The sequence below is a fragment of the Setaria italica genome, chromosome I, assembly GCF_000263155.2.
Source record: "Setaria italica strain Yugu1 chromosome I, Setaria_italica_v2.0, whole genome shotgun sequence".
NCBI lineage: Eukaryota > Viridiplantae > Streptophyta > Magnoliopsida > Poales > Poaceae > Setaria > Setaria italica.
Window position 1 is genome coordinate 30,731,418 of NC_028450.1, and position 12,853 is coordinate 30,744,270.

Genomic DNA, 12,853 nt, shown 5'->3' on the forward strand with positions numbered 1-12,853 from the left:
AGATCTCCTGCTGCACCGCACCGTGTCACCTGGGCGCAAGAGAAGAGAGAGGAGCTGCTGCCCCGGCCGCGCTCGAACCGGCCGGCAGCGCGCCCAACGACGAGGGCGTGTGGCGTGTGCACCCGCGGGGCCGCGACACCGTGTGCCACGGCAGGTGAGGTTTGGTTTGGCAAGTTTGGTTGAAGTTGGGTTGAGGCACGCGACATGTACGTACGTGCAAAACTCTGCTTGTTGGCACGGGAAAAAGTTTGGCGTGCTCAGCACCGTGCTGCTTAGATGCCGTTGATCCGGATCAGGTGGATTGATCATGTTTGGCAACTCAGGATTTGGTAGCGACTAAACTGCCAACGGAAGGTTCGCCATTTTATCGAGAAGAAGAGTCCCCGCATAGGACACCGCTAGCACGAAACAAGCTTGGCGTCCTTCGTGTTGCGCGGATGCCGTTGAGCCGGATCAGGTGGGTCGATCATGTTAACATTAGCAAATCAGGGCTGGGAGCGACTAAACTGCCAACGGAAACTCTGCATTCTTTCAAGAAACCCTGCAGGAACTTGGAAGCTAGTATGGCATTCAGTTCAAAAAGATTATGTAGACACCAGACAGTGAGGGCAACCGGGCAAAATAATAAGAGCAACTCCAAGAGACTGCTAATCTTACCCCCAATACTTTTTTTAGGAAAAAAGAGAGAAAAAATGAACTCCAACAATCCACCTAAACCTTCCCCAATTTTTTAGCGACGCTAAAAAACAGCCTGCCACCGTGTATATTTTAGCGTTGGCGTTCCTCCCCCAATCCTGATTCCCGCACGCCCGCGCGTCCCTTCCGATGGGCCCAATATGATAACTTGGCCTGTGTTTGAAATATTAGGGGCTATTTATTAGCGATCTGCTGTGGACTGATATGTTTTTGAGGGAAATTTTTTTTAGGAGAATCCCCAATACATAGTTTTGGGGAAGAATTTTTTAGGATACTCTTGGAGTTGCTCTAAGGGATGTAAAAAAACCGGGAAACAAAGCATTCAGAAATCAACGGAGCATAACCACAAAACGTTCAGCTCCGATTAACACGGAAACAACATGTTCGACACATAATCGCACATACTCCACACAAGCATCTCAGATGGCGAGGAAGCGGGCTATTTACAATTCTGTTTCTTCCCGTCGCGCCTTGGAGGGTGCACGCACGGTGCAAAGCAAGTACCCAGTTCTACAGCGTCCCGAAAAAGACGAGCACGGAGCACGCTGACACCGAGCACTAGATTTGCCACACACTAACAGTATTATTAACTTATATGCCTGCCTTCACCTCAGGCTCTTCCAAGACTATACCTATCTACAGAACAGCCTGCTACAGCCTGGTGATTATTTACAGCAGGCATCGGATGGCAACTGGCAAGCTACTCAGGCCGCATGCTGATCAGATTAGGCAGCGTCGTGGCCCGGAGCTTCTTCATCTCATTTGCCGTGACCCTGGTGGAATCCAGGGATAGCGAGCGCAGGTTCTGCATGTCCTTCAGGTGTTTGAGACCGGCGTTGGACACCCGGGAGTTTGAGACGTTCAAGTTGACCAAAGCGGTCAAGCCTGTAACACACGGATGGCCATGAGATTTCAGTGGTATCAAAGGGAGCTGGGACTGGGAGCATATATGCAGGCAAGCGCCCGCGAAGAAATAAAAGCAAGGAATTTATTTCCATATGTAAGAGCAGTACCAGAAATCAGCTCCAAGGTTTTGTCCGTCAGGTTAATGTTTTGAGAAAGGTTCAGCTGCGTCAGAGCTTTCAGATCCTTGATGTTCTTCACTCCAGCATCAGTGATGAACCCGCCACAGACCTCAAGAGACTTAAGATTCTTAAAACCTGCAGTAGTGTAAATTATGTCAAGTGATGTAGTGCTTAACTACAGATGAGGTCACCAGCTTCAAACATGTCTCTCCAAAATGATCTTTAAATTGGAAATGGGGATGCCTAAATGACACCAAACAAATTGGCTAACACAACAGGACCCAGCAAAAGCTATTGCTGTACAGTGCAATAGCTCAGTCTTTCTATATATATGACCTCAACCAAGTTATAGCAGACAAACGTGTTTGTTAAAAGTGCCTGTGTTAATTGACAAAATTATCCAATTTGTGTTGTGTGTGCTGTGTGATAGTGTATCATTTCATGAAACTGGCTTCACAAATAAGGCTGGTTTTCCCACATATTATATTACCGCACTTGTGTAAGCTTCCGGACAAACTGAAGAGTTGAAATTAGCTATGATTGGTAGGTCTAGATAGAACACATGAAAAAAATTCTAGCTTAAATATATTCTGAAGTATGCTCTTACATCTGAAGCAGTTTGCGCCATAGTCAGTTATGCGAGCTCCAAAAAGGTCAAGATGAGTCAGCCCAGTGAGACCTGCGTTATCAACCACATGCATCAAATTTCGGTTAATACCAAGTGGTACTGAAAGTCTGAAATCTAGGTCGTGACAACTCAGAGCACCTAATTTGCAACCACGCAAATTGATCAAGCCAAATATTGGTCATATTACATAACAGTGTCGTATGATAACTCATAGTTGAGGCAACAACCAATGATCCAAATTTTAGCCCAGAAGAGAACATGCAGCAAGATTTCACAAAATTAATAAATAACAAGAACAGGCAACGCAAAACTCAGAATGTGGTAAACTTTTATCCGAGCTAATAGTTTTGGAAATAGCTGTACACCACAAATTGAATAAAATAAGGACCATGCAGAAACAATCCCAGTATGATACATACTCGTAAGTGCTGCCAAGCCAACATCAGTAATTTGGCGGTTGTCAAGATTAACCGCCTTCAGGGAACTCAACATGGAGATCTTCTTCATACCAATGTCCGTAACCAAAGTAAATGAGATATTGATATTCTGCAGATTACGAAGGCCTGCAGGAACGGAATAACAGAAACCCCTAATCAGCATGTTTCTCAGGTTTTAACTTCATTAAAAAGATTTAATAACTGCAAGCACCATTGTCTAAAAATTTTATCAAGAGTTCTACTATGTATAGGGTTTGATTAGATTAGCTGCTAAAAATGATGAGAACTAAAAAGTTTCTGACAAACCAGATAGATGATGGAGTCCATTGTTTCCAACTTCAGTATCAGAAAGCTCCAAGCTTTGTAGTAGCACAAGGCCTGCATTAACATAGACCCATACTGTCACAAATACAAATATTCTTAAAAGCTCTTGAGTGTAAAGAAGGAACAATTATTCACACATACAAGCTGCATGAAATCCTAGTCAAATAATTAGAGTTTTTTTACACATGGTTGATGCTAAACCTCCAGGATATAAGCAGGGAATGGAATGGATAAACAAATTTCAGAGATGATACTCAAAGACAGGTAAATATGCAACTCACCTTTCAGATACTGTAGACCTTCATCTCCAATCTTGCACGAATCCAAGTTCAAGGACTCCAAATTGATTAATTCTAGAAGCAACAAAGGAACACAAGAATTTAACTTTACCAAATTGAAGTTCTGCTCTACAATTATTTTTGTTTTTAAATATCTTTCAAAGAAATAAAGCATGAGAGGGGGATCATCATTTGGCAGAAATAAGCATGTGCATGGCATATAAAAATGCATTAGCACCCAGAGGAAATCACATTCCTTAATTTTAAAATTTTGGTTTTGACATATTTTTTTATGTCTGATGAATATATTTTGTTATTTGCACTATTTTATGATCAACTATATTTAGTGCCACAATTCATGTTTCTTGGTTATCTGAGCACCAAGGAAAAGGAAATAAAAAAAGTCACCAGGCCATTTTATCAGTGAATAGTATCTAGCCAATCCCTTGAAAGAACCTGTTCTTTTAAATTCTTGAAGAAACAATCACTAGGATAATCTAATGAGGTGATACCATATGCAAAATCAAGACCTCAAAACAAATAGAAACTATTGAAATAATCAAGAACATGTGAATTTGATATATGCATTATTTGTGACTTTCATGTATAACTCCAATCTAAAAAATTAAGACAAGATTTTTCAACCACATTACAGAGGTAGTCCTACCTTTGAGATGCACCAAACAAGCATCTGTAATACAGTTAAATCCCAAGTTTAGAACCTTCAATTTTCTAAGACCTGGAAAGCAGTGGTAAGCAATGAATTAGATTGCTAAGCATGACATAAACATGCAGAAGAATTGTTTAGAGTAGCTATCATGGCAACACATGCTCAGCGGCTAACTAAGCAAGCTTGATTCAACACAGCAATGCATCTATCATCTACTGTGCATAAAAGCAGGTAAAACCTTCTATAATACTTTTCTGAGTTGGAAACAGAAGCATTTTTTTTTTGAGTCAGCAAGAAGCATTACATTTACCTTCAAAGTTTTCACATCCATCATCATATATACCACAACGATTCAAATTCAATGATATCAATGAAGCCAATCCTACAAAAGCGACCATGAAGTTAAGAAATCTTCCAAAATGAACAAAATCAGCAACTGCTTTGAAGATGCATTTAACACCTACAACTCCCATCCAAGAAAAGAAACACAAGATTGAAAAATGTACAGGAATACTGGATACATGACACATATAAATCAGTGAACAGTGATAAGTGCAAAAGAGTATATAATCAAGCAGTAGTCAGGCCTCATCTGCAAGAGCGGAGTCCTAACTCCTGAGGAAAACTATTTAAATCTGCACTATCATGAGAGCTCATTTAAAATAAACATACTTAAACGGCAAGCTAACTATATTTCCTACATATGTGAGAAATGCCTGATCTACCATTGTTCTGAGAACTTGTCATTTTCTTATCAACATTTATCCAATGATTGAGCGCTCTTTTACAGTAAATCAAGAGTTTCTTCAGGACACTTTATTGCACATAATTTGGGAAAAGACAAAGATATTCATAGTAAATCAGTAGATTATAATTCCGTAAAGTCTAACCACAGATGAACCAAGCAAGCACCAGAAAAATATATGGAACTTGAGGTCAAACACAATGAAGACTAGGTGGCACAACACGAGATACTTAGGAAAGATGCAAGACCTGAAATAGCTTCCAAACAAGCAGCAGTCACTGTGCAGCCCTCTAGGTTCAAGTGGGTGAGCTTCGACAAGCCTACAGGAAAGAAATGGTAAAAATAAAACTTATGAAGCTTTTGATCGGTTAAAGATACACAGTTATATGGACCGACTTACAGATAAAACACTTAAATATGCACTTGCAGAAACAGTTAAACACATGTTATCAATATACAGTACAAAGGTAAATAAGGCTTGGAACATACATCGGTACATGCACTCAACAGCAAAAATGATCCACCTCCAAGTTAATAAAGAAATTTGAGATCCTGTTTACCTCTAAGATAAGATACACCCAGATCTGTGATCCTACAACATGACAATTGAAGGTCCTTCAAATTGGTAAGATCTACAAAGTAAAGATGATTGTCAGCTTTGCAAAGATGGGGGAACTGGATAGAACATCTTATAAAATTTACTAAGTCGCAAATGAAAATAGATTAATTTCTGTTACAGCAATCCGTTTGTGTCTGACAGACTCATATCATATGCTATATCTGAAGAAAAGACACAAACAAACAAATATGCTGGTACCTGTTAAATATTTGATATCTGAATCCGCAATATAATTGCAATACCTCAAATTCAGTGACTCCAGCTTTGTCAGATCTGAAAAGAAGACAATTGAACTGACATTTCAAGCCAACAACTCAGAAAGTAGTGGAAGTTCATGAGGACCAGAGGAGACCTTTTAGATGAATAAGGCCACCATGAATCTTTAGGCAACCTTCAAGGTCGAGTTTTACTAAGTTAATTAAATTTGTGAAGGCTCTCATTCCTTCAGCAGTAACACCGTTACTTCTCTTGAAACTTAAAGAAGTCAGGTTTGAAAGTCCTGCAGGCATAGAGGCATTAAGATTTAGCGTAACAAAACACAAGTTCTGGCAGATAGCAAGTTAATTGCCTAATAGGTTATAACACAAACTTAATAAAAAGAGCTTTGTATTGGAAGTGCACCAATGAGTCAAGGTCAGCATAATTGAGTTTGATAACAAGCCATTTGTATTCGAGGAAAAAAAAAGATAACAAGCCGTTCAAAGAACCAACTTGACAGTAGTGCACTAATCTTGCAGAATAAAGTTAGCAGCTGGGAACGTGGAACATGGCCATGTTCCTCGTTCCGCGAACGTCGTTCCAGGAACTATTATGTTCCGGGAACTGGAACCGTTAGTGTAAAAGGCTTTAATAAGTGCGGTACCACGTTCCATGTTCCACGTTCCCGATCCCATCGTTCCGGGAAATGGCTGCTTAAACAACAGTTTTATGTCATTCAATAAATAAAAAAAACAGTAAGAAATGTGTGACTGACCTGACAACATTCCCAGGCTATGTTCAGAGATTTGATCACAGTAATTACATGCCAAGCTTTGTATGCTTGAGCAATCTCTAAGAAGATCTATCCCACTATCAGTTACTTCAGAGCAAGAAACATCAACCGACAACAATGATTTTCTTTGAGATGCCACTACTTCCATCCAAGCATCCTTCACTCCAGGGTACTCCCCTAAGCAAATGTCCTAATAGTGAGACATAAAAAAGAACAATTAGCACACATGTGAACTGTCCTCATATTTTCATATGCTACAAGTATTGTTCTGGAAATATACATTGTCAACAGCAACCTAGTTTCAGGTGAAATTCTCAATACCAAGTTATTATCTATTATGTGTGCTTAATTATTTACGTGATTTCCAAATGAGGAAAGAGCATTTAAGCAACTTAATAGAACATAAATCTGACTTTCATGGAAACAGTTACACTTGCCACTTGCTAAACAGTACTTGCTTATTCTTATTATTAAATACCACCTTCAAAGTTTGGCATGTATCTTACGGGACCAAGCTATGTGCTATACTTGCTAGCAAGCCAAACATTATGTATTTTTGTGGTAAACAGTACGAGCATGCTCCTACTGGAATGCTATACATATCAGAACAGAAACATTACCTGCAGCGCACAATCCCTAAAAGTTTGAAGCGATGCCTCCGTAAGACAGTTTGATTCTACTAGCTTATTGAAAATCTGCTGGCTGAGATCCCTCGGCAGCATCGTGAAAGTAGAATACTTGTCTATATCCTGCAAATATTGCTGGGTTAAAAAAAGGGGGAAGACATTCCACTTCAGAATTCAAACACATTTAGCCACAGTACTACCTTGCAGACTCTAGCCACACAAAGATCCATGAGGGATGGGCATCGCCCAGGACCTTCCCCTTGCCCCTTGCGGGAGACATCAGAATTGGTCCGGGGCAGCGAGAGCAGCAACCATTTCAAGCTGCTGGTTTTTGAGAACCTTGGGGATGTCTGCAAAGAGTCTCCCTCATCCACCAATTGGCTTCTCTTCCTAGAGCAGACGCCACCCATGATTGAGGCACAAAATCGAACCAAATCCAGTCACTTCTCTTGGTATCAACAATTTTGGTTCTATAAGAAACTGGTAGCTGCACCGCCACTATCTTATCACCCAATTATGGTATATTCAAAGCCAGCCTCCGTCACCTCCCACTCCATTCTGCAACATGAGCATCATTAGAGGAATCAACGGTGGCTCAAAACCCACCTCCCACCAGACGCAACATTAACATTTCAGTGCTGTGCTGTTTTTAACTTTGAGTGCTCTGCTTCCAGATAACACTAACCAAACGAGTAGATAAAAATTTGTCGGCCAAGCATGCAACCTTATCCTAACAGACCAAAACAGACAGCCACAAACAAATCGAAACAGGGAGAAATTACCCAAAAAAAAACATCACGATTTTACGATAGTATATATTGGCAACTATCGTCTACGGATCGAACAGTCCTGCTCCCGCACACCCCCAAATACAGAAGCCCCGGCCGAGTAGCATCACCAGAAAACCTGAAGACATAAAACAAAACACCGAAGCAATCCTGCTCAAATCCCACCGAACAGAGATCGGATGGAAGGAACCTCCCGAAACCTCACCGATCACGATCAATCGGTCAGTCCTTCGGAGGTAAAAAGAAAAAAAATCCCAAACAATCCGAGGATGGATAGTCACACCAAAAGTGCAAAAGGTTAGAACCTAATTGAGGGGAAAGTCACAGTGCCCAACCACCCCCTCACCCAGCAAGTCCCGCACAAACATCAGAGTCAGCACCACACAGTCACACCAGTCGCCGAATTCTCACCTAACCGGAGACCAGCGTGCCGCCGCCGCCGAAGCCAACCAACCCGGCCGCGCCCCCGGCTTGGGTTTATCCCCCCGCACGGCTCAGCTCCACCGCTTGCGACTGCGAGCACGAGCACGAGAGCGGAGAGGGATGGTTAGCCCGCTGCTGCGCTGATAAATATCTGACGAGTTCTCGCGGAGGAGCGGAGGGGGAAGGCGAAAGGAAAAAGGGTGGGAGGAAATGCCAGTGGGGGAGAAACTGTTACGCAGGAGAGCCGAGCCGGCGCAGCGTGTGAGCTCCACGTGTCCCGCGGGCCGACGGATCGGTTCCGCTGATGGGTGGGCCTGGTGCGGGAGGCCGAGAGCGGCTTGTGGGTCGGGGAAGGGGTGTGGGGGTGGGCCCGTGGAGCGGAGGGGATAAGGCGAATGCGGGGGCACGCAAGCGATCGGCCGCGCGGCGCTGCTAGCCCGCTGATTGTGCGGCCGGATGTGTGGTCCTTTTACTGTTGGCCGGGCATCGAAGGACATGTGGGTTCCACAGTGATTCTTTTTGTTATCAATGTTTTCTAATTTCTTCTACGGGGCAAAGTAGCATGAAAATATGGTTTGAGCGTGGAATGAAACTTTGTTTATTGACATTAGAAAATATTTCAAATTGCAGGTTTATTTTAATTTTTTTCTTTTTTTCCAATATAGTGTATGTCTAGGTGCATAAATAATATCTATGAATATTATAAAATTAAAACAACGTACAATTTAGAACGGATGGAGGAATATTTAACAACAATTTGCGAAGGAGTAATATTTAACAATTGCTGTTGTTTATAGCTGGAAAACTAGTTATGTATATTCGGCCGCAAGCTTCCCTTTTCCGTTGTTGGCGCGACCCACCCGGCAGATGCTTCTGCAATTGGCGGTGCACCTTGACCCGGCGCCGGGGTGAACAGTGAGCGCAAGTGCGCAACCCGTCCACTCCACTGACACTAGTGGAGCCGCGCCTACGCGGTCGCAGAAGATCCCTGCCCAGAGGACCATCGACACGCGACACAGTAGTACGCAGCCTGTACGGACGGCACACACTGGAATAAAACAGGTCACACACACGGCCACGGACGCCTGTCGAAGGAAGCATCTGGATCTAGCCATCTACTACTACTAGTACTGTACTATACTAGTAATGGGCCTCGTGGCGTCACGGATGAAACGCTGCCGTTCGTGCCCCCGGCTCTGGCGCCCGCGAGTCGTCGGAGCGTTTTAGAAGCTTCGATCCGGCCAAGAGGAGGCCGGCACGGCACGGGGTCGCGCTTTGGCCGGAGCAGCAAAGCGCGGCGCGCCACCCATGACCCATGCTTGCCCCGAAAGGGACGGCGGGATTCTCTCATCGATCACCGATCGCATTTTCGGCGAGCGACGAGATGATGCGAAAGCGGACCGGCGGTTTAACTGCTTTCCCGACCTTTTTGCCCGATGCGCTTGCCGTCCGGCCAAGCCGTCCAAAATCCAAGGGTCTCGTCGACCCTTTGTGCTCCGAACGGAACCATTCGTTTCCACCTTTTTCGTTGGAGCGCTGGAGCAAGTGTCACTCGTCCGGTGCGTGGAACCGGTCGTTCTCGCATCTGCTTTCGCTGTAGCGCGCCATCACAGATGCCTTTGGCTTGGGCGGAGGACACGACACGGCCGGCCGTCGGTGAGCTTGGCAAGGGACGCTATAGATGCATATATGTGATATGATACGATACGAATCGAGGTTTTTCTCCGGTTGGACGGAAGGGACGCTGGCTGGACGCATGTTGGTTTGGGCCATGACGCACGGCATCGCCCAGCAGGGAAGGACGGCGGGCGCGAGGACGACCGGCGCGGGTGCGTGGGGTGTGTGGGCTGCGCTCGGTGAATCGGTCTTGCTCTCCGCGATCTTGACTGAATTCTCGCGAGTCCTGACTGATCCATCCGTAAGGCTGTAGCCATCGCTCGTTGTTGTCTTCGACGCGTCGCCGAGATGATGACTCAGGGACACGCGTGCGTGCGTGCTGATTAGTTTAGCGTGTTTCTGGACACGTGTTGGGGACGGATCGATGACTCATCGTCCCTGCCCACGCTGCTGTCCACCACCTGGTTCATTTGCTCTTTCTTTCCTCCAGAGAAAGCAGGGGTAACGATTTTCGGGTCTGCATCAGCGACTCCCGGGGTTGACATCACCCAAGCATGGCGTCTACCTCAAGAAGTCAGTAGTACAAACTGTATAATAAGCATGTATACCAAGATTATGAGCATCAACATCCACGTAGGAGTTGTTCACATGGCGAAAGGAGAATGGCTGAAAGTCCCACGCTTCAACTTGAGTTCCTGAATCCCTGGGGTGTTGTACGTAGCAGACAAGCACACCGTGTCGTGTAGTAGGGTCCTCCATGCTCTTGAATCTTGATCACGAGAGGCCGACCCATCTTCATGCTAAAAGTGAAGAATGGGTTGCTTGCTCTGGGCTGAATTAACTTGTAAATTCTGGGCGGACAACCCGGCTCAGCACCGGAGGCCCAAGCAACGTTAGCCTTGGCCCGTTTACTCGGAGGCGGAGCCGCGGAGGCCACCGCCGACCGCCATCCACATCAGGCGCGAGGCAGTGTCGAGCGAGTGTGTCCTCCTAGTCCGTCTGAACCGGAATCCGGAAGGTCTGAACTCTGAAAAACCACGGAGTCCGCCGAGTCCAATGCTGAGATCCCACCACCACCACCTGCTCGGAAAGCTAGTAGCCGGAGCCGGCTACGCCACGCCGCCAAAAAAGGCAGAGGCGCACCCTGCGCTTCTGTCAACCAAACCAGAACTGCGTTTGCAAAGGCCAAACATTCAGCCAACCAAACCAACGCAAGGTCCACGTCCACGAACCCTGTCGTGTCTGCAAGGCAGCGCGCGTGAAGCCAATCATGGGGATCATCACGGGGAAGAAGCTTCTGACGCTGGCGATCAAGCTGCTCGCCGCCCTGCTGCTGCTCCTGCCGTGCGCCGCCGCACGCCCTGGCCCCGTTATTTCCGGAACGGCTACCATCGACGGCAGCCGGAGCCAGCACCTCCCGCTTCGCGGCGGGCCGCTGCTGCGTGGCCCGTAGAGCGTCGCGCGTTCGACGGCAACGGCGCGGGTCCCTACAGCGGCGTCTCCGACGGCCGCGTCCTCAAGTGGAACGGGCAAGCGCGCGTACGGCCCGGGTTACAACGCCAAGGCCTGCACCGCGTCCAGGACTCGGCCGGCGGAGGTCACGGAGAGAATGTGCGGCCGGCCGTTGGGCCTGCGCTTCCACTACGGGTCCGGGAACCTCTACATCGCCGACGCTTACAAGGGGCTGATGCGCGTCGGGCCGGGCGGCGGCGAGGCCACGAAGGCCGACGGCGTGCCGCTCCGCTTCACCAATGGAGTCGATGTCGATCAGGTCACGGGAGAAGTTTTCTTTACAGATAGTATAGCATGAACTACCCGCGTTCGCAGCACGAGAGAGTCACGGCCACCGGAGACTCGACGGGCCGCCTCTTGAAGTATGACCCGAAGACGAACCGTGTTGCAATCTGGGATCACTTACCCCAATGGCCTCGCCATCAGCCCCGATCGGACGCACCTCGTGGTCGCATTGACTGGACCGTGTAAGTTGCTCAGATACTGGATCAAGGGTCCCAAGGCGGGCATGTCTGAGCCGCTTGCCGATCTACCGGGCTATCCTGACAACGTAAGAGCCGATGGTAAAGGTGGATTTTGGGTGGCACTACATCGGGAGAAGATGGAAACTACCTTTTGGTCCGGACAGTCACATGCTAGCCGTGAGGATCAACGCCGACGGGAAGATAGTCCAAGTGATGAGAGGACCAAAGAGCGTAAGGCCGACCGAGGTGATGGAGATGGAAGGTGGCAAGCTGCATATGGGCTCAGTAGAATTACCTTATGTCGCCGTAGTTACTGAGTAGGAAATTTGATTTGTATATGCCTAGTGCTTTTTGTTTAGGTCTGTTATTTTGAGTAGGAAAAGTTTTAGGAGCTTGAATTTTTCTGTAAATTTCAATTAAGATTGTAGATACTCGTTCAATGCGTACTTACTGTAGATACTCGTTTAAAAAGAAATGAAAGAATAGTGGCATGCAGTGATCCATTCATTGTTGTAGTTCTCAGTCAATGGCTATAGAATGCCAACAAATAGCAAAAGGTTCACTAAAAGTAAAATCACAAAAGTTATTAATAAATATCCACATGTATGACAGATCTAGAATCGAAGCCATTCATAAGATGACATGCATATATGAGTGTGTTATTGCCTTATAAGAAAATATCATTATATTTATACATTATCAAATAGCCCAACATTAAGTGTGTGTACCTTGGTTGATTATACTCCTGAGTGGCTAAGTGAAATCAACAAAGATTGAAATTCTAAGTCTACCTATTCAATAAAGCTTTTGTGATGAGCCAAAAAAAACCTAACATTAAGTGCTTGTCCCCAATACAAACTTAGGGTCCCAAAGCTCAATTTGAAGCTAGTTCCCAAATATATTTGCTATACCTTTAGATGATTGGTAATATCCATACATAAATTAAACTATTCCTCAAATAAATTCGACAATATAAACATTGGATAACTTTGTTGTTAAAAAACTTATTT

General features: G+C 45.5%; 1 protein-coding gene across 2 annotated transcripts; it reads right to left on the bottom strand.

Moving 5' to 3' along the window:
• Nucleotides 1–1,017: 1,017 nt before the first annotated feature.
• Nucleotides 1,018–8,443, bottom strand: LOC101752888 (putative adenylate cyclase regulatory protein). Of its 2 annotated transcripts, none has more exons than XM_004953034.4 (16): nt 8,239–8,443; nt 7,240–7,597; nt 7,034–7,162; nt 6,396–6,603; nt 5,775–5,921; nt 5,621–5,695; nt 5,364–5,435; nt 5,052–5,123; nt 4,369–4,440; nt 4,056–4,127; nt 3,392–3,463; nt 3,093–3,164; nt 2,769–2,912; nt 2,329–2,400; nt 1,710–1,856; nt 1,018–1,581 (listed from the first exon to the last, which is right to left on the bottom strand). In XM_004953034.4, exons 2-16 carry the CDS (start codon nt 7,447–7,449, stop codon nt 1,397–1,399), a joined length of 1,749 nt encoding a protein of 582 aa, XP_004953091.1. In that variant the 5' UTR covers nt 7,450–7,597; nt 8,239–8,443; the 3' UTR covers nt 1,018–1,396. The 2 variants fall into 2 exon arrangements, with proteins under 2 accessions (XP_004953091.1, XP_004953092.1); XM_004953035.4 differs by lacking the exon at nt 8,239–8,443 and adding an exon at nt 7,822–8,093.
• Between the last annotated feature and the right edge of the window lie 4,410 nt (nt 8,444–12,853).

Bases quoted from the DNA above. Each gene is read 5' to 3' on its own strand.
- LOC101752888 (XM_004953034.4), bottom strand. From the start codon at position 7,449: ATGGGTGGCGTCTGCTCTAGGAAGAGAAGCCAATTGGTGGATGAGGGA. The intron at 6,604-7,033 runs GTAATGTTTCTG...TCTCACTATTAG, and splicing joins TTAGGGATTGTGCGCTGCAG to GACATTTGCTTAGGGGAGTA. The intron at 2,401-2,768 runs GTATGTATCATA...TTGATAACGCAG, and splicing joins TGGCTTGGCAGCACTTACGA to GTCTCACTGGGCTGACTCAT.